The sequence below is a fragment of the Centroberyx affinis genome, unplaced genomic scaffold (genome assembly GCF_046629955.1).
Source record: "Centroberyx affinis isolate AG114_WGS23_722 - 3 ecotype Tasmania unplaced genomic scaffold, CSIRO-AGI_Caff_v1 ptg004576l_1, whole genome shotgun sequence".
NCBI lineage: Eukaryota > Metazoa > Chordata > Actinopteri > Beryciformes > Berycidae > Centroberyx > Centroberyx affinis.
The window spans coordinates 237,278-259,415 of NW_027282199.1; the positions used below are offsets into that span (position 1 = coordinate 237,278).

The 22,138-nt window shown below is 44.4% G+C and overlaps 1 protein-coding gene across 2 annotated transcripts in view; it reads left to right on the plus strand.

Annotated features, from left to right (window-relative positions):
• The first annotated feature begins 4,859 nt into the window (after positions 1 to 4,859).
• Positions 4,860 to 22,138, plus strand: part of hdac4 (histone deacetylase 4) — a 73,911-nt gene continuing 56,632 nt past the window's right edge. The window contains exons 1-6 of one of the 2 annotated variants that reach the window (XM_071544435.1): positions 4,860 to 5,057; positions 13,823 to 14,053; positions 14,338 to 14,486; positions 15,801 to 15,951; positions 18,951 to 19,071; positions 21,182 to 21,300. In XM_071544435.1, coding sequence (XP_071400536.1) covers positions 5,054 to 5,057; positions 13,823 to 14,053; positions 14,338 to 14,486; positions 15,801 to 15,951; positions 18,951 to 19,071; positions 21,182 to 21,300 — 775 coding nt within the window. In that variant the 5' untranslated portion in view covers positions 4,860 to 5,053. Of the gene's footprint in view, positions 5,058 to 13,610; positions 13,633 to 13,822; positions 14,054 to 14,337; positions 14,487 to 15,800; positions 15,952 to 18,950; positions 19,072 to 21,181; positions 21,301 to 22,138 lie in introns of those variants that run through there. The other variant, XM_071544436.1, reaches the window with a different exon arrangement.

Genomic DNA, 22,138 nt, shown 5'->3' on the forward strand with positions numbered 1-22,138 from the left:
GCATTTTGCTGTCTGTCATTGGAACAGCTTTTACCTGATGATATCACTTGCCCCTCTACATGTGAGGAGGACAAGGGGAAGGATATTGTAAGACATAAGAAGCTATTGAAAGCTATCAAAAAGCTTCAAAATGTTGGATTATTATAATAGGTTATTACAATTTTCCATTAGCCTATTGTTTTCTTATTGAGAAAGTCAATTGAGCATGGCTCATTATAAACTCTTCACTCTATTGCATAAAGATCTGCGCTTTCAGTTGACAAAGAAAGGTATCGGAAAAGTATAATTTTAGACACGTTATCGAATTTAAAGTTTCAGATCTGGTGTCTGTATTTCAACATTTCCAGCTATACCAGCCAGGGGGGGAGACACAGAGAGAGTGATATAAAGGGTAATGAGAAACAGAGATAAAGGGGGGTTGCAGAGAGAGTGAGAGTGTATTATAAATAACCCAAATCAATAATAAATGACACCGTATCTCACATATTTGGAGACGGGCTGGAGTTCTCGGGGGAAATGGATGAAAAAAGCAACCACCCCCACCCCACCCCATGCACACACACACACCACCATTTTCCTCCTCTTTCTCCTCTCCCACCATCCCGCTGTCACAGCAGAGAGGAGGAGAAAAGAAGGGGATAAGAAGGAACGACAATGAGAGTTGCTGTCTTTTTTTTTCTTTTTTTTTTTTTTCTCCTGAGCAGAGACCGGCTCTTGGTTACGGGGTGGGATGCACACTCGTGTGTGTGTGTGTGTGCGTTTGTATGTGTGTGTGTGTGTGTGTGTGTTACGACTCACGAGGCGGACGCCGTCCATTACTTATTCATCAGTCCCGTCTGCCTGGCTGCCACGCTGTATACCTCAGCATGCCTTGCAATCATTACGCCACATGCATTATTTAACACACACACACACACACACACAAGCGTGCGCGCACACACACACGCTCACTCTGATGCAGATAGCTACACAAGCTATTTATCTGGGCACACTTATCGCCTTGTCTTGTCTGTCTCTCACACACACACATGCACATGCACACTGATGCAAATAGCTACACAAGCGCTCTCTCTCAGATATACGCACGTATCGCCTTGTGTCTTGCGCACATACACACTCACCAACATATATACAGCTCTGCACACACACCCTTTCATACATATGAGTCATTTTCCCTCCCTCACCCCTTCATGCTGATGCACACACACACACACACACACACACGCACACATACATAAACACACACTTCCTTGCCTCATGCAAACTGTCATTATTTTAGTCTTGCTGAAGTAAAATCAAGATTTATTTATTTTCCACATCTAAGAGCATAGCCTAGGGGAGACAGGTCATGGCAGACAAATTATTTCCTCTTTATTCTATTATCTCTCTCTCACTTCCCTGTCATAATAGACTGTCATATTACGGTCATATTTTCCCAGAGAAAAGCTTCCTGGGGTGTTGTCTAGGTGGGAGTGGCTTTTCATTGGACAACAATGATGACATCTCACACTCTGCATGCTGCTGCCTTGTGCGTTGGCAATGACACATGCCATTCGGTGGACACTTTTATCCACAAACACTTTACAGTACCATGAGTGCATACATTTTTAGCATCAGTGGCCGCAGTGGGAATTGAACCTCTAACCCCGCTGCACTGTTAGTGTCATGTCAACCCATTGATCTATACGGGACCACAAGGTCAGAGCAATGCACCCATGTAGAAGGTGACTTGGATGGAGAAAGACAAATTGCATACCTGCCAACACTCCAGATTTTCGCGGCAGTCCCCCTATTTTTAACCCTTTCTCCCGCTGTGCTCCCGATTGGTAATTTCTCCTGTTAGTCTCCCGATTTCATAGTGATACAAATCAAATGGGTGTTTCTCAGTTTCTGTGTGGGATATGTGTCGTGGTACCTGGCAACCCAACCCAGAGGCAGAGGTGAGCGTGCGCAGACGACCCTGCCTGACGTGCGTCACTCGTCACTGCGCTCGCTCAAGCCTGCCGCTCCGCTAGAACCTCCTTGGCTCTGCTCTGAAAATGGATGAAAACAGGTCCCAAGAAGAAGAAATACACTTCCAAATTTCAGTCCACTTGGTGCAAGACCTTCCCCTTTCTACCCGCTAGCCACATCAGCAAACTTGTAGATGTACTAGCTATTTACTAGCTATTTTGTATAAACCAAGTGACATAATCTAGAAATATCGACACTGACTGAATGCTTGCTTATCTGGTATAGAAACAGATTTTTTCTTAGTTAGTGGAAAACGGAAATGGAAACTACCATGGTAAACAAACAAACTACTTAGGGTCCTATTTGATATTTTACATGTTTTTTTTTATATTTCATACTGCATTTCATTCTGTTATTTCTTGATTGGATTACATAGGCTATTAATCTCTGTGAGAGGTCACAAATGCAAGTATGTTGTACAATAATGTACAATAAATGTACAAAACACACCAGAAAATAGGTGTTAAATGCATATTTTGATTCCCCCCCCATGTATATCCATTAGTAAGAAAATCTCCCTCTTTTTCACAGCCTAATATTGGCAGGTATGAAATTTGACTTCCAGCAACCCCCAAAAAAACTCACCAAATTACACCAGAAGCTCATTGGCTCTTGGAAAGGAGACCGGCAGCTGATTGGCTGTGCTGTGAGTCAGAAGAGAGAGTTCACTGGCCTGATTAACACTAAAACAAGTATGTTATATGGATGAACTGATCAGAGACAGCTTTGGTTGCATCAAAGCATTTAAAGTAATGTTCACTCATTTTCAATACAATACAAATCTTTCAAACAGGTGAGGTGCTCTTGCTCAGAAGCAATTCGACAGTATTGGGCGCTGTCGGTCAGGGCCGATTCTCTCTGTTCTAAAAAAAGAGAAAGTGTGTTTGTTTGTGTGTGTGTGAGTGTGTGTGTGTGTGTATGCTGTGGTCTGGGCTCAGTAGCAGTTATTAGCCGTTATCGGTGTCATGGCTGCATGAAGCTTAGCGAAGCCTTTGACGTCATCAGTGTACAGCACACTGATAACACAGACCTTATCACAGCCAGGTGTGTGGGTGTGTTGTCTGAACAAACAAACCGACTTACTGGACTCTACGTTGAACTTCAAAAATAGCACCCGCAAACACACACACACACACACGCACGCACACAGGAGATGTGTACAGACAGTATCTCTCTGGATCAATTGCTGGATCCCGATTCCCTTATTTTAGCCTGGTACAAGGCGCCCTCCCATCTCCCCATGCAGGCAGAAATGTGAGCATGTGTTCCAGTGAAGAAAGATGGCCTCATATTTATAATGAGCATTTGACATCTAATTATCAGGGCAAATTCCATGCAATTCTCTCTCTCTCTCTTTCTCTCTCTCTCTTTCGCTCACTCTCTAATAGCTTCCGTACTGTTGTATTGATAGGTTTAGTCTATTGATCAGTGTCATGGAGAAGTAAATGCAGCATCGATCTGTAGCGGCCAGTTGTTTCAATGCTGGTCTGAAGACACACACCCTCGCTTTTGTATTATTATTCTTTTTAGGGCTCTCCATTGACTACATTTATTCCCCAATGGCTAACCCTAAGCCATAATAATAAAGTAGCCTCTCCTGTAAGTGAGGACTTGCCAAAATGTGCTCACTTTCACTCACACACACACACACTGGGCGGGGTAAAAACAACTTCATCCCGTCCGTACTGCCAATCACAGTCCCGCCCTGCATGTTTCTCTTCATTCCCATTGGCTAAGTATCAACCCGCCCACTGATATGACAGCCAGCCGTCTGTCAGGTGTCGCCCCCAGGGGAGCAGTTGTCATCAGCGGACTCTGATGCCACTCGATAGGCTCATCCTTCAGCCATCCTGATCGCTCCTCTTTTATCATTCAATAAAAACCTCATCTCTCCTCCTCGGTTCCCCGATGTACTTTCAGGCCTCCATCTCTCTCTCTCTCTCTCTTTCTCTCTCTCACTCTCTCTCTCTCCCTCTCTCTCCCGTCCCTCCATTTTTCTCTCCTGACTCGAACACACTTACTCAAACTGTTGATCATCACGCCAATTATTGTCCAGCTTTAATTGGTGTCTACTGTGTTTGGAGTAGACAGAGACAGAAGTGTGAAAAGACAGAGAAAGACAGAGGTGTTTTGTGTGCGTGTGTGTGTGTGTGTGTGTGCATGCATGAGTGTTAAATGGCAATAAGTGTGTTCCAGTTGCAAGGCCAAGTAGCATCCATTATCATTAAGCCAACAGCCCACTTTACACCAACTGTCTGTCCTGCTGGGCTGCTTGTGAATAGCAGGAGTTTCAAGTAGTGGAAAGACAGGAGTGTGTGCAATTGTGTGTGTGTGTGTGTGAGAGAGAGAGAGACAGAGACAGAGACAGAGAGAGTGTGAGAGAGGTCACAACACAGGGTACAAGCACAATACAGCACTAGCCCACAGCCAAGCACATGAAAAAACGTGAGTAACTACAACATTCAGCTCCATTCAGTCCCAAAAAAAACCTGCTATAGTGTAGTGGAGAAGCATAGTGTTTACTTGATCATAGGAGAATATGGTTGCAATCAGTCCCTCTCTCCCCCTCTGCTTGTGTTTTAGTTAGGAGGGAAACGGGAGAGGGAGAGAGACTCCCATAAAATGCTCAACATGCCTGAGACTGCCCTCTGATGTCACTGAGAGGGAGAGAGAGCGAGCGAGGGAGAGAGAGAGAGAGAGTGGGAGGGGACCAAAGGAACAGAGGGAGGGAGAGAGAGAGAGAGAGGCAGCCGGAGGGCAGAGCAGAGCACTGCCGTCATTGACAGAGAGAGAAACGGAGGGAGAAGCACTAGAGAGAGAAACAGAGAGAGAGAAAGAGTGATCCGTTCAGACTACGAAAACCAGGCTGGTCTGCTGTATTTTGCCCTGCAGTGGACTTTATTGCTCTGTTCAGAGTCGCACATTTAGCCACAAACACACACACACACACACACACTCACTCTCTCTCTCCCATACTGTACACACACACACACACACACACACACACACACACACACACAATACCCGGACGGCGCAACTGATGGGTAAGCGCTCTCGCTGTTGTACGCAGTGTACCGACTCTCTGTTTGTGTTTTTTATGTGTGATGGTGCATGTGGATGTGTTGTTTGAAATTCCTTAGTCAGTTACATTTTGCTGTTAATTGTAATTAAATATGTGTTTTTGTGTATGGGTGGTGTGTGTGTTAAGGGATGAGTTTGGGTGTTTATTTGGTGTACATGTGTGTGTTCAGTTGTGGTGTATGTGTGTCTGTGTTCAGTTGGTGTGTGTATGTTCATTTAGCGTGCATGTGTGTTTACATACATTAATTTGCTCTATGGATATATATTCAGTTAGCGAGTATGTGTGTTCATTTAGAGTGTATCTGTGTGTGTGTGTGTGTGTGTGTATGTGTTCAGTTGGTGTGTGTGTGTGTGTGTGGTGTGGGGGCTGAGTAGTGACAGTGTTTATTGAATGGTACTGATGTATGGAGTCTCACGCTCAGCACCACTCACTGCAGCCTTCCACTGAATGGAGCAGATGGCAGTGGCTGCAATTGTCCCTCCCGCCTGCCTGTCGGGGGTGTGTGTGTATGTGTGTGTGTGTGTGAGAGAGAGAGAGAGAGAGGTGTGCATGAATGTGTCTGTCAGAGTTTGTGTTTAGACACGCATGTTTCAGTGAAGGGTTTCATTCCAAAATGCAATGTATCAGTTTTGCAGAACAAATTAATCACATGATGACGAACAAATACAAATTACTCCATTTTCTAAATGTCTCATTTTTGCAGAAAAAGTACAAAAGACGACTTAAAAATGAAGTTTAACTTTCATACCAACAATAATTTTGTAGGAGAAAGTGTTTTATTTCCAGCTCTCAGAAAGCTAATTTTAGAGTAAAATTCTTCTGACAACTGTGCATGTCTCTGCACACGGATTTGTTTTCCATGCTCGATTACATATATACCTTTTAATCACTGAAAGATGATAGGAGGGTTTTCTGCTTGTGTGTTTTGTTGATTTGTGGCCAGTTTGCATGCAGTGTCCCCATGTGGCTCTACTCATCTGTCTTGGCGTGACTGTGTGTGTGTGTCTGTGTGTGTGTGCCCCATGTGTTGAGAGATGAGCTTAAAAATCACATGTTGAAGAAATGAGAGGAAAATGGGTAGAAGAGAGCAAGTTGGAAAAGGTGTGGTGAAGTGAAGGCATTGGGAGGTTGAAGCATGAGGCCCATATCTGTATACAAGCCTGAGAAAGTGTTATCCCTTTAATATATCCTGGTGCTTGCCATTGACTGTCTTTACTCAGTGGAGTCTGTCTGTATGGGAACATTGAATGGCCAACCTCAGAGACAGAGAGAAGGAGAAAGAGAGGGAGAAAACAAAACGAAGAGGTGGTGACATACAAGAAACAAGGAAACTGCCCCGCTCCACTGACATGCAATGTGACATCCATCAACACGCACGCACATACTGTACTTATACTCACACCCATCCCAGACTTGTTGAAGTGCCGAAGCGCTTCAGAGCTGAGCGCACACACGGGCCATGTGCCGGACCGACGGGCTATCCTCATTGGTCCCCCCCTCAGCCTCCAGCCCCACCCCTCCTCCCCCTTCCGACCAACCGCTGGCCTCATTCCCACCAGTCGCCATGGCGTTCCCTGCCCTCCCATGGGAGCACCTGTGTCTGCGGGGCTCACTGGCTGAGTAATATTATGTCAGTGATTACACTCACTGTTAATCTGCAAGCCGTATGCTGCTGTCACATACGCGTGTGTGTAGTGTTGTATTTATCATGCGCGTTGTGTTGATCTCTGCTCATTATGTTTGAATTGGATTTGATTGTGTATGCTCAGTTTCATGTGAATGTGTGTATGCGTATACGTTTGTGCGGGTGTGTGTGCGTCTGTGGGGCAAGGAGCTCCCTTGGGGAATCCTGCTCTATAAATAACTCTGTGTGTGCTCCATGATCTTAGCCTGATAGTGGGAGGGAGAGAGGGGGGGGGGGGGGAATGAGAGGGGGAGGGAGAGAGTGATAGATGGTGGGAGAGAGGGAGGGCAGGAGGCTGAGGCTGACATTTCACTGTCCGTGTTTGTGTTGGTTTTTGATGCGGTCAGCCAGATTTCACATCGTTGTGACTGTCGTAGGAAAACCTCGCAACTCCATGGGATTTTTGCATTTTTACCCAAAGTAAACGCAATTTCCCCTCTGGGATCAACAAAGTTCATGTAACTTCCGAGCTGTACGGCTTCTGTGGGTCTTTCGCTGCTGAGTAAGTTTCAAGAACCTATTAAACCCATTGTAGGATTTTATAAATAACTGATTGTCAATCTTAAAACAAGGTGGTTTCCATGTAACAGTGGTGAGGTATGTTTTTATTAAGAAGGGTTTTTGCAGTTGTGTAGTTTGTCGATCTGTGCAATGGTTGCAACAGTGTGGTGTCCTTACTGTATTTTTTGATGATTGATATATTTGTTGATATACAATTGATACAACCATAATTAAACATAATACTTAAATATTATAGGCCTTTTAAACAGTTTCTACTTAAAGGAAATCTGTACAAGAGCAGAGTATTTCCTAGAAGTATGATCAAGGTTATTTTGTTTCACAATTTACACGGTAAGGTGTTTTTCTACAATACATACACATATGTATTGGCTGAGAAGTCACTGCGTCTGGGTTGAGTGCTTTGCTTAGTGACACTTTGGCAATATAAATGTCGACCTGTATTCTGACTGCCAGGCCATGCTTGTGATGGGAATGCTTGCGTTATGGGGTCCAGTGCTGCATGTGTGGGTGAGCCAGCTTGTGTAACCACCTGTCCCCATGTTGGCCCAACACCGTAACCTCATGCCACACTCACTGAGCGCCATCCTTGTAAGCCGGGCTAATTGCCTGACAGGTACCCCGCTCCCTGCTGGGTGCTATATGTTGCCCTGCGTGTGTGCTGCCATTCACGAGGCTTTGTTTGCTGTAAACATGTCTTGTCTAATCATCAACTTTGGTTCTATAGCCTCTGGAGGGGATTGTTTACATAGCGGAGCAGAGAGCTGTTGTTGACTCATGTTTTTACCATGGTACGGCTGCCACAGCACCGCGGTCCTCAAGAGCCAAGTTCATGCCATTTGGTTGACTGTGAACTGTCAGTCAGGCAGTCAGGCGAGACACTTCACTCCTCTTTTGACTTGGGTGCTGTCAGACTTTGTCACAGTGGTAAAATCATTTTCTACAAATCATTTCTGCTCTATGTTTGGTGGTGTCTAATTGATAAAAAGAAGTGAAAATTGTATTATTGAGAAAATGTATGTTTTTGTGTCTGCCTCCCTAGCTTCTGATTGGTTAACAACCTCTTAATGGCCACCAAGTCCTCCGCTGTGCATATGACTAGTTCATGGACACTGCGGAGAAGGATTATCCAACAGACGTGGATCTGTCTAACAAGCATACTGAAAAGTAACTTTTTTCCTCTGTAAATATCGCTGTATGTCTAAACAACCTCCATGTGTAGCTTTGTTTTGCTAACATCCAAATCTCAAGGCAGCTAGTGCTCTCACTGGTATGTTAATGTGGTAGCCAGCGTGGTTAGCCTCTGAGTGGCTGGGTCTGAGCAGTGATTACACCGCCTCTCTCTCTCTGTCGCTGGCTCTCTCCTAGCCTCTCAGCTTGAGGATGAGTGGCTTTAATTGGGTATTTATTCTGCCAAGCCTCAGCCTTGCAGCCAGCCATTGATCATTGGGCTCTGTGTAATTGCCCAGCCATGGTAATGCCATAAAACATACACACAGAGACATATATACATACATCTGCGTAGACACTGCGGTTGCACAGTAGTGTCACACTAGTGCTGAGAAACAGTACAGGAGTTTTTTTATTTCCGGTGTTTTATGTTGTAGCGTTTCACACCAAATTTATCATGATCAGCTTCCCTGAAATTCCAACTTACTAACATAAAGCCTTGTAAAACTCATTCATCTGTTTTGTTTATTAAAGGGGCAATAAGTAAGAGTTTTACTGCACCATAGCACAACGTGACAATAATGTGTCTTCGGAGGGTTTGATAGGGTTGTTGATTAATACCAATGACTTAACGATTACTTTGCCAGATTTCTGGCTTTCAAAACTCACTTTTGATCCCATACAAAATCTCTGGAATTTCAAGACAGCGGCAGCCTTTGCAGGCTTCGCCCGCACTGCAGATACCTACAGCGAAGCTATGGCGAGGGACAGTAAATTTGCCTTTACTCCACACACATTTTCATCTGCTCAACTGGCATCGCAACTTATTTTGTTCTCAAACCAAAAAAGCAAATAATAAAGCGGTGTTATTATTACAGCATTTTGCATTGTGATATATTACCGTGATATATTAGCTCTTGCTTTGGATCACTGCTCTAATTAGCTAGCGTACGTCTCCACTGTGGAAATGTGACTTTATTGTTTGTGTCAAAACAGGCCACCATAACTCAAGCAGACAGAAGGGGTGGGGGCAATGTAGAGACCCGTAGATGTTGTTGCAATTCATACCAGTCATCAATAGATATCCATAGAAGTCATGGATTACTTTATGCCCCTTTAAGGTTACATTTTACCAAAACAATCATGCTCGAGATGACTTAAAGTAATCATATGGCCTGTCGGCGACCAAGCGCAAGGACGTTGTGTGACAGCAAAATATGTCCTATGGGTAAACTTTTTTTTTGTAGTTTTTGGGGGGTGGGAGTCCCTTTTGTCAGGCGCCGTGAGAACAAACAGCCCTCTGTGGCAGGTCCGCCTAGTGAGGCACTTGGGCTAACGTCACGGCCACGCCAACAGCTCCCACACATCAATAGTGAGGGGTCGAGAGAGCGCAGCGCTGACTCCGGGGGCCAGCCAGAGTCCTAGTTAGAGGAAATGGGGGCGGCGGAGCTTTGCGTCAAAAGCCTGGGGGCCCTTATTCAGATGGCAGAGATGCCATACTATTTCCAGCACCCTATGGGAAAATCTACAGTAGAAAAGGCGTTAATTGAGGAGGTGCTCCATGCGTGTTTGGCAGCATGGCACAAGAATGGCTGGAGCCGGGGGAGTTCTGAAAGGGCCCAATGTGTGGAGCGGCACTCCGTTTGACCTCCACTGACCCGCTTGGCTGCCCAACAAAATGTTTTGTTTATTTGACCTCGATGTTTGTTGTTTGTTTGGTGTGTGTGGAAACACTTGACAGGCGTGTGTGTGTGAGTGTATGTGTGTAAACAGAATATGAGAGGTGGTGGGATGAAAGTTTACCATGGGGCATTGTGAAAGTGTTTGTTTGGATAACGCGGATGATTAGTACAGGCAGTTCATGGGCAGAATGATCAACGGGGGCATCTTCTAATGCGTCCCATTTCTTACAGGTCAAAGGATCAGGAATGATTTTAGCAACAAGATGCACATGTGTACACACACAGCTAACCCTCATCCTCATCAATACATGCCTAACCTTGACCCTTGACTTGACAAAGGTCCAGGTTGGATCGAAACATTGTGAGTTCCTGTCAAAATAACCCTTGGTTTAACTAATCCTAAACCTAACCCCTATTCTTATGGCTTTTTAACATGAGGACCGACCAAAAACTAATTGTTCCTAATGTCCAGAACTCAAACTAGTCCTCACAAGTATAGTAATACAAGTGCACACACATACACAAACGCACACCACTGAAGCACCAGCCTGTCTGGCCCGGCCACACCCTTTTATCTCCCTGCCGTCCCATAGGGCGGTGTCGAGTTACCTCCCGCACTGAAACCCTGCCCAGTACCAGAGATCCCATTGGCTATCTCAGCAAGTCACTACAACTCCATCACCTCCTCATTGGTCACTGGGGATGCCAGGACATCTGTGATAGGTCAGAGATGCACTCCTCTGGTTTCGGGGCTATTGATAACTGGCAACAGGCTTGGCACGGTGCCAGGTGGCTCTCTTCAGAGGAGATATTGATCAGAGAGGAAGACCCATTGATACACAGCAGGTTTGGATCTTGCTGTGAGTTCAGACATCAAGCGTCTTGTTGAGTTGTTCATAAAAAATGCTTTGTTTGTTTTTCTTTCCTAACCCAGAGTAACTCAAACTAGAGATCTGCCTTAACTTAGATTGCCCGGTTTACCTTAATATAAATTCAATTTTCACAGCCCTCAATACACGTGTAAAACAACAATACACATGTAAAATGACACATACTGCCAATTGTATCGATTACTCAGTCAGTCAGTTTGAGGTTGAAAAAATGTCTACAATTAATTAAAACTTAAAAGCAGTAGCAGGATGCCGTATTCCAATTAGTGATTGTGGCTTTAAAATTGATAGAGATTTTGTTCCCGTTTTCCTTGCTGTGTTGTAGGATTATACTTCTGTTTGTGTATAAGCAGCTGTGTTGTTTGGTTGTTCTTGAGAAATAATCTGATTGCACTAATACTCTGGTTTTAGCATGTTGACTGTTTATGTAGGGACGTTGTTTTATGTCTTCTTCCCGTGTTTGCACTTAGTATCAGTGTTTCAACAGCACTACAGACATGCAATCCTTCACTGGAAAACATAATAAATGTCTCAGATAGAAGGAAACACATAAGGAATCACCATGGTTAGTTATGCTTTAGATGTTGCACAATACTGTTCATTTTTGTGTCATAAATTTTACAGTTTATGAATCCGTCAGAATGACTTGTAGTGAGTGAGCAGGTAGGAGTTCAGTGTCTTGCTCACAAACACTTTGACTCATTTGTGGGGATCGAACCTGTGACCTTTACATTATAGGACGGTCACTCTAATCTTGTGTGTGTGTGTGTGTGTGTGTGTGTGTGTGTGTGTGTGTGTGTAGATGCAGTGTCCCCGTGGGTTGTGACAGTTGCATGACGTATGGGTTATGGCTGAACTGTGTGTCTCTACCCTCTCAACCCTCTGTGATGGCAGAGAGAATCAATTTCCATCAGCATCAGACACAGAACTGCTACAGCTTCGCTTTCTCTGCAGAACACACACACACACCCACACACACACACACACATAATGTGAGCATTGGACATACAGTAAGCAAAATGAAGTCTCAATGCTCACTATACTATACTATCAAACTCTATTTGACGTCTCCACATAACTGCCTACACACACACACACACACACACACAGGCACACACACTGGAAGTAAAGTAAGAGCTGTGCGTGTCAGCAAATCCCTGCTGCTAAAGTCGTGTTGCAGGGGGATTGTTTTTGCTCTGTTGCCATGTTGCACATGTACCCGTGTGTGTGTGTGTGTGTGTGTGTGTGTGTGTACATGCACACAAACAGTACAGTATATGTGACTAGCTTCCCATCCAGTTTACTCACACTACAGTACAGACAGTTCTCTCTGCACTGCTATTCCTCTAAGTCTTGCCAGCCACTGGCTTTACTTACAGACACAGGAAGGATTCTCATTTTACATTTTAGGTGTTTAGCTAATGCTATTATCCAATGTGTACAACAGTAGAATACGCTTAAATCTCTAGTTTGCCAATGTAAGAAGCAACCAATACTGTGTGTAATGCTGGGTGCATGTGTCTTATTTGGATCAGAGAGCACAGGCTTATTTTGGTTGCGATTAATGGAGATGAGAACATTTGGATTGTTAATAAATTAGTACATTTTCACCCTCAGCAGATATTTGTCATATTGAGGAGAAAGGTTAATGTCTCCCTAAAGTCTTTTTTTCTGTAATGTCTCCCCTAGGAGACTGCAGGCTTTTAGCCACGTCGAGGATCTCCAAATCAACATTGTAGTATTCCGTTTTTTTCCCTGCCAAGTTGAACTCAGCGACCCTCAGAGGCAAATCTGTTGTGGGGGTCAAAAGTATGCTTCACTGCGCAGACAAGCACACACTCGCACACTCACACACTCTCTTTCATACATACACAATGTGTATCACCGAGGGCATAGAGGCTTCTTTTGGGGCTTGGATCTATGTGATCTTAGCCTGGGAAATTAGTCTCACTGTGGGAAGCACACACTGCTCGTCTTCCTTTTTTATTCTGTAAAGTTTTGTTTTATTTAAAGATTGGGTATTCCACTCCCATTTGTATTTATTGAGACAGTTAATGCTGGAAGAGGGAGACACAGGAGAGAAAGTTCTGTGGGATTCAGTTGTAGGTGAGAAGGATTACATGTGGCTTCAGAGGCAAGACTCTCTATCACACTGTTTCTGGACATGAGTCTTTAAACATGAATAATGGATTCACATCCACACACACACAAACATGGCCAGTGACAATCACAGCCTCATTCATGTGTTACCCACGCATTGAGCCGATTCCTCATGAAACAGCCATCCACGCACGCATGGTTGTTCACACAAACACACTTCTTCAACACCCACCAACTGCATTTCAAAGGTCTTGTGTCAGAAACCTCATTGTGCAAAGTATTCCTGTGTAAAGCTGAAATTTATGTGTGTTTGAGGAGATGAGCACTGTGTGTGTGTGTGTGTGTGTGTGTGTGTGTGTGTGTGTGTGTGTGTGAGTCGTAGGTGTACTTGAAACTGTGGATAAAGTTGCACTCATATGTTTGTACCTCTATTGTAACTGCTTCCTCTTTGAAATCAATATTGTAGGTGTATGATTTCCCACAACCGTTTGAGTTGAGAAAGCTCTACTGTGAATTCTGGATTATTGCACTTAACACCAATGAGCATAAATGTGCACAGTTTGACATACTACTACTGATTTTACTTTTAACTGAAACAAAAAGTTGTAGCCCCTAACCAAACTCCTCTCCTCTCCTCTCCCACTCTTTTTCTCTCCTCCTCCTCCTCCTCCTCCTCCTCCAGTGGACGTGAGCACGGCGGCGCTGCCCACGCAGGTGCCCCCCACCGCCACAGCCATCCTCCCCATGGACCTGCGCGTAGTGGACCACCACCCCCACCACCACCACCCCCACCAGCAGCCCCAGCACCACCACCACCAGCAGCAGACCCCCTTCGGCCTGGTTCCCCCGGCCCCCTCCTCCACCGCCTCCCCCACATCCTCCGAGCCAGGCCATGGCGCTGGGCAGATCCCAGGTGAGTGGCGACGCTCTCGGTTTCGCCGTTCGATTAGACCCTGCTGGGTTTACGCCGTGTTGTCACCGTATCAGAAATAAAGCTGAGATTTAAAGCCTCTTGCAGTGACTTTACACTGATTAAAATTTCTCTGCTTGCTTGAGTCTTGTCTTGTCTTCCGGTTGAGGTCTGGACTCCCTATGCCCCCCTTTGCTGCCCCAGTCACTCCTACTTGGCTTTGTAAACCAATTATTTCTAACACTCGACACTTTGAATGGCAATGAAACTCTTGCAATCTCCTGCAGGCCACCACCAGGAGCAGCAGCTGCAGCAGGAGCTGTTGGCTCTCAAACACAAGCAGCAGCTCCAGAGACAGCTACTGATCGCCGAGTTCCAGAGGCAGCATGAGCAGCTGTCCCGACAACATGAAGCCCAGCTCCAGGAACACGTCAAGGTGGGGTGGAGGTGGAGGTGGGATTGGGGCGTATTGGAATGTTTGGGTATCTCTTCTCTTTTTTTTTTCTAGATTTTCTGTTCCTCTTCTCGTCTTGTGTCTTCTTGTCTCTCTTGTCTTCTGTCCTCCATGTCTCCTTGTTGATCTTTTTTGACAGCGTGTATGTGTTTGGGTATGTGGGTGTGTGTGTGTGTGTGTGTGTGTGTGTGTGGGATGGGGTTTTACTTCCTTGGATACAGCTAGCAGCTAAGACTGTGCTCAGCAGAAATGCATCTTGGGAAGGACAGGAGGGAGCATGCCATGTGCATGTGTACACTTAAATGTTGTGTGTATGGTGGTGTAATCGGAGCTGGTGGCAGTACTATGCTGCTTGGCCATCTCCATGGGAACCTCGGCCCTGGGAAACACTGTGTGTGTGTGTGTGTGTGTGTGTGTGTGTGAAGTGAGTGAAATGTGTATGCAACTCACCCTGCTAAAAAGCCTCACTGGTGTTGCCACGACCACATAGTCAGCCAATAAGCAAGCGGCAGTCGAGGCTAAAAATAACTCTAGTGTGTATTCTCCAATCAGAGTGGCTGCTTGGTCTCCGGGCTCGCATGGCACTCCTGATTGGACTCCTGGTCGGTGATGTCACATGTCTTATAGGATGGCTAACTTCCTGATGATTGATGCTGCACAGCATGTCGCCCCCTGATGAAGCAATGTCATTCCACTTCTGCTGTTGTTTATGTTTAGATTCATTTGATTTGAGACATTTTTTCACTCAAAATAATTTAGTGAGCAGTTGATACAAGACCTGACAATCTTTTTTGACAAGGTCTGTATTATTCTGAGATATGATAACGGTAACAGTCTTCAAAAATCTCCAATGTGGATTGGGAATTTAACAGATACTCAGTGTTCCTTGACCAAGCAATACTACATTTAATGCTTTTACCCACATATCACTTCTCTCAGTAAGAAAACGAACAAAAGGAAATGTGGAGACAGAGGGATTTGAAGTGGGAAGCTGTCCCCGGCAGCTTTGTAACTTGATAACGAAAGGGAGTGAGAGATAAAGTGGATAGTAACCATAATCTCTCTCCCCTCCTCTTTCCATCCCACCCTCATCCTCCATCTCTTGTCCCATCCTTTGTCCTGCCCTTCTTGTTTATCCATCCGTCTATTTGTGGAGCACGTTTGAGTTCCTTGCCTGTCCTTCTTTGTTTCTCTCCCTACACTTCATTCCCCTTTGCCCCCCCCCCCCCCCCCCAACCCTCCACCCTCTCCTCTTCCTTCCTTTACCATCCTTCTCTCTCTCTCTCTCTCCCCCAGCACCAACAGGACTTGCTGGCACTGAAGCACCAACAGGAGCTCTTGGAGCACCAGAGGAAGATGGAGCGCCACCGCCATGAACAAGAAATGGAGAAGCAGCAGCGGGAACACAAACTCCTGCAGCTCAAGAACAAGGAGAGGGGACAGGAGAGTAAGTGGCAGCGAATAATAACAATAATAATGATAATATTGATGCTTCAAAGAAAATGACCAACTCATCATCATTAGAGGAATGCCCTATGCAGCTTTGATCAACAAAAAAATATATAATACAGTTCGTTCTGGGCAATAATTAAATATTATATTTTATCACCTTTCAATAGAATCACATTGCCATTAAATGATATTGAGTTATTGTGATACACAATTTTGTTGATAAAAAGTAAAAAGTAATTGAAATCTTTTATGAAATGAGATCTGAAACAAATTGGGGAATATTATTTCACAGTTGCAGAGTTTTAGTGTACTTCATATCACCATGCACTTCCATGCGATGAACCTCAATTCAATTATTCAACATGGGATTTTGCATATGTTAGAAGATATTGTTATATATTGATATCCCTAGATATAATATTCCTGCAGAATAATGGACAGGATAAGTTACTAATTCTGGGCCTTGCGTTGACTGTTAGAGATCTATTAGCTGGTGCAACAACCAAAAGAAAGGAATGCTGGGTTATAAGCCAACATTGAATACAATTGTTAATAATTGTAATTAGAATTAGTAATTAGAATCAATCAGAATCACTTTTGTTGTTTTGGCAAATCCAATAAATACACCGGAAGATGTCTAGCATTGGGGCAGAGACATCAAGTATACACTATATACACATGCAGTACACAGTCACACTTGATATACAGTACAGACTACAGGAACTCATACAGTAGAAGAAGACAACACAAGACGCGCTATGGGCAGCAGACTTTGCATATCACACTACATATTCAACTGTCTTTTTTACACTATGGCTGCAAGGGCAGATGGAGGTGGCCACAAGTGCATTAGTCCAATGTACCAAAAGGAAGTTATACTGAATAAAATATTAAATGAGATGCATGAAATCAATTGTTTGCGCTTGTGGGCTTGCATGCCTGTGGCTGAATAGCGTTGTGTATAAAAAAGAACAGCAGGTCTCGTACTGGGTCTTGCTTGACCTCGGGTACACTCGCTCTCCATCTCCTGAATGCCGCCCAGCCTCTGCTGTAACGCTGCTGTGACACCGGGCCATAATATCACAGCAGGTGTCAGAGAGACTGGGCCCTTTCAGAGCCTCTGTCACAGCAGCTGTCCTCCTGGCCCAGCAGTCAGGACAGTCTGACCTCACACATTTACCACAGGGAACGTCAGGCTGAGCCAATCTAGGCAAGGCGAGAAGGGTTAGACAGTAAAAAGAGCCCAATTTGATCTCACTTATAGATTCTGTTCAGGTAGCAGTTATCCTTGCATCACGGACAAAATGAAAGCAATGCAACAAAAGGGGGCAATTTACGCTCACTTTTAGCATTTATTCTTGTTTTCTTTGAACATTTATCATTAGGAGTAGAGGTGCACCGCTAGATAGTATCAGGATTGGTGCCAATCCAGGTGCTCACACTTGGATTGAGAAATGAAACTATCCTCATATTGATACTTTAATGAGCGTTGGTGCAATAAAATAGTTTTCTGGCAGGAGGAAACATGTCTGCAGTGTGGCAATTCTTTGAGGTTAGTGAAACAAACTGCCAGCTGTGCCGAGCTAAGGTGTCTCTCTGGCAGAGGTGAGAGCAGAGAACAGGCAAAGCAGCTGTAACAAGCCAGTCAGAGATAAATGGCCAAAATAATACTGGAAGTGAGGATTGCTGCCATTTATGAAAAGAACTTTCTGCCCTCATTCAAGAAGCTACAGTATATCCTCTAGCCTGTTCTGTAGCCTTTTTTATCATTATAATTTTCCTTTATTGGATTGAGTATGTTTATATAATGGCCAGTGCCTAATTTGATCAACTGAATAAATAAAAGCAATTGCTGCCCTTGTCCCTGTAATTATTTTATAATAGGCCAATACCAGGCAGCGTGAAAGAGTAGTAGTTGGATCGGTACCGATCTACTTAATACAGTACTTGAATTGGTTCTGAAAAATTGGTATTGGTGTAGCTCTAGTCAGGGACAATTTTAGTAACTGGGAATTCAAGTTAGTAGGTCCATCAAAAAAGGTGTCACAGCTTCTTATTAATCCTGTAAGAGGCATTGCTCTGGGCCAGACAGTTAGGCGAGGAAGGGGTTAAGAATCCGACAAGCGTTCTGGCGCAAAACCTTCTCAGGATAGTTGTGGTGGAGCAACACCTAGCAAACTAGTTTTTTCCGCCAGTATGGCACCATTACAGGTCTATTTCTCGACCATCCTCGGTAAGGTGAGCCCACTGCCTGACTACTATGGAAAGAGCATGGGCTTGTAAACAGAGGAAGCTTTGTTAAGTGCTGCAGTAAATTGCCTGGAAGGCAGTCTCATAAAAGCCAATTTGCTTCAGTGGCAAGGCGGACATATTGGGATGTCAGCACTTCCAGCCTCACCATGATTTAGAACGCCTATATTAGCAGTTGTCACATTCACATATTTGCCACTTTCTCTCCTTAGCGTGACATGTCACCTGTTATCTGCTTATTTCCTCTTTCTCTCTCTCTCCGCGTCACGTTCTAAGAAAAACACACCTCCACTCCCTTTTTCCCTTTATTCTCAAAACACCTATTATTTTTTATCACCCCTCTCTCTCCCTCTCTCTTCTCTCTGTCTCTCCGTCTCTCTTGGTCTCTCACTGTCTCTCTCCCTCCCTCCCTGGGCTATGTGTTTCTGACTGTGAAATGAGAGTGGTAATTGAGGAGAGACCGAGAGCTGTGAGTGAATCTCATGATGCGTGTCTTTAAGAAAAAAACAACACACTATCGCTAAGTGAAGCTCATGGAACTGCTGGCCTCTCTGTGGAATTCCAGTGAAACTCTGTCTGCCTCTCTGAAGCAACATTGTGCACTCTGCTATGGAGTCAGAGACCCATGATCTGTTGAAGATTGGACATTGTTATAATCTTCATCTCAGGGTGATCGATTGGGCTGGAGAGGTAGAGGCACTGAAGCCCAAATTGTCTCTCTCTCTCTCTCTCTCTGTCTGTTAGGTGCGGTTGCCAGTACGGAGGTAAAGATGCGGCTTCAGGAGTTTGTTCTGAACAAGAAGAAAGCGCTGGCTCAGCGAAACCTAAACCACTGCCTGCCCAGCGACCCACGCTATTGGTATGGGTGAGTGTCACAGAGCTCTTCTCCAAAACCCAGCCTGGCCTGGAGTGTGACTTGTTGTGTACAAATTCAACTATACAGTATAAAGTACAAATTCAAGTTTATTCCCGTATAAAATTTAAATATACATGGGATAAAAATAGTGAAATGAATTGTGAGTTGATGTCCCGTCTTGCTCAGGTCTTAAACGGAGAACACTTGAATTGATTATTGTGTGTGTGTGTGTGTGTGTGTGAGAGTAATCCGGCCATTTGGGAAGAACCCCTCGGTGAACTAACTTTAAGCTTTTATTCTTCAACCATATAGTGATGCCAGATAGTACTATATTGTAGTATATGGAACATTTAGTTTTAAACTTGCAGGCAAGAAATCGTAAGCTTGGAATTATAACGTCCTGTCTGACTTTTTTTTTTTTTTAATCAAAACTATTCATGATCTTTAAATGTTACTTTATGCTTGTTTGGTGTTATTTTAAAATAAAAAGAACCTTTTGGGGTTAACTATTTAAAAAGAGTACATAACTGTTTTGCCAGATGGGATGTCAAATCTTTGATGCTCAGTATCTCAGAACTGCACCCCACACAGAACATTATAATTCCAAGCTTACAAAACAGCAACTGGTATTATTTTTTTGTGCCTTTAAAAACCTTGGAGCCGTTGCCTTTTCTGATCTAAGCTGTACAATAATAGTCATTTTAATCTTAAAAAGCTTCTCCTCAATTATTGTAATGTTTTGTCTAAGAAGTGGGGAAAATACCAAACATAAAAGTTAGTTGTTCATCATTTTGACTTTGCAAACACGGCAAACCCTGTGGTGTTGTGAACCCCTAGCGCGTGTCTGTCTGTCACTGTTAATCTGCAGTCATTGATGTGCTTTTGTGTGCGGCGACTCCCTGCATGTGTGAGAAACTACCAACATCAACATTCCCCTAGCCTCTCTGCGAGTTTTAAGTCTTTACCAGTTGCCTTTGAGTTAAACTACAGAGAGAATGTTGAAGGAATGAGGCTTCTCTCTGCCTTTGTTTGTTGCCAGTGATTGACAATTGGCTCTCTTTGAGGTGTGTTCGCGCGTGCGTCCGTTTGAAGTGAGCAGAGAGGGAAGAGAATGGCACCTCTCCTGCGCTTTAAATATTTGAAGAGGTTTTAGGCAGGCAAACTTTTCTGCCGAGGCAGGCGGCGATAAGACAACATAAAGAGTGCGCCAGCGGTGAGGAAAATGGGATGGACAGCTCTCGCCGCTCTCTCTCACTGCCAACGCCTCTCTTTCAATATTGTTCTTTTTTCTCCTCTTTCTTTGGAGTCCCCTGTTTGTTTTTTTCCTCTGTGCTTTCTCCTTGCTTTCTACTCCGTTCTCCCTCTTCCCCTCTTTTAACTAGATCCCTCCTCTCATCCTGTCTCTCTCTCTTTCTCTGTCTCTGTCAGTTTCCTTTTCCCTCTCTGCCTTTCAGACAGACAGCTAGTCCTCAGCCTCTTTGCTGTCTGGAGGTGATAAGAGCTGAAGGAGAGGAGGGTGCTCAGTTGAAGGAATCTTAACAACCCCTCTCTCTCTCTCTCTCTCTCACTCTCTCTCTCTTTCGGTCTCGCTCTCGGTCTCTCGGTCTCTTTCTCTACCGCTCTGTCTCTAAATCTTTCTGTCTCTCTCTCCCTCCCACCCACCTTGTCGTCCACGCTCTGCTGCGTCTTTTCATGTGGTGATCTGGGGGAGGGCGATAGAAGCTTACTCTGTCACCACCTCTTTGTGTGTGTGCGTGCATGCGTGTATGGGAAGGCAGGTCTTTAGCTAGGTGTACGGTGGGCTCCCTAACTATTTGGACAGCAACACATCATTTCAAGTTTTGGCTCCATACTCGCACTACTTCGGACGTGAAATGACATAATGATTATGAGGTTGAAGCAGTGGCTGTCAGCTGTATCATATGCCAGAATCACTTCATCACGTCCCATTTGGTGAACGTTTTCATTTCAAAGCACCTGCCTGCATACTGTTGTCCAATGGAAATGGAACCCCTAACCCCAGGAGAGTTGGAGCCAGACCCTGACGGCAAAGAACTACCGAATGGCATTGTAGTCATTTTGCATACTGTGCTGATCTATTTGATGTGTTTCTTTGTAGGAAAACCCAGCACAGCTCTCTGGACCAGAGCTCCCCTCCCCAAACAGCTTTGTCAGCCTACAACCACCCCATCCTGGGCATGTACGACTCGAAAGACGACTTCCCTCTCCGCAAGACAGGTACACCGCCAGCTCCCTGGCACCCCTATCCCTCCACCTCCACCTGCACCAGCCAGCTGAGATCTTACCCTCATCACCTGCCCAAAAAAAGAACCCTGATCTCCTTTTTTCTGCATCAGCAATTGATATGGCTCATTGTGTTTCAAAGTCAGGCTCACGAGCCAGGAGGGAGTCACAGGGGGATTAAAAGGGGCCCCTAAAATATTCGGAAAAAAATGATATCAAAGGTTATTTCATGTCGCCAAAGTTTTCCTGAGTCCTTGTAATGTAAATTAGGGTGGATAAAACACTCCAGGCTAGAACATTAGCAACCATAAAATCAGGAAAAATTTTGTTAAATCCACTTACACTTACACAATAGATTGAAAAAAATCAGCTTTAAATAGCAAGAAAAATTCTGCTGTAATTTAGCCCCCAGGGAGAGCATTGAAATCCACTGATTGGGTATAATAGAGCAGGTAACCAGAGTCTTTCATTATCACTTATCACTGCATTATTACTTTCATTGCACTAAAGAAATTGCCTCAAAGTCAATTATTTGCAGAGGCACTAGAACTGCCACATTTCTTTTCCAGGTTACACAGTTAATTTTTTGTAAAATTTGCAATCAAAATAGCTGTACTTAAGACCCTTGATAAAGATTGTCCAGTTTCCCTTTCTCTTCTTTTACACATTCACATTCACACACACACACACACATGCTATGCAAGTAAAAAATTAAAACCTGACTGCTCCAAATAGTATTCTAGGAAGCATATAGAAACCACAGTGCCTGTCTTTTTGAGGCATCAAACTGTTTTTTCGCCGTACCTCTCTCTGTGTCAAATACGGCCAGGCT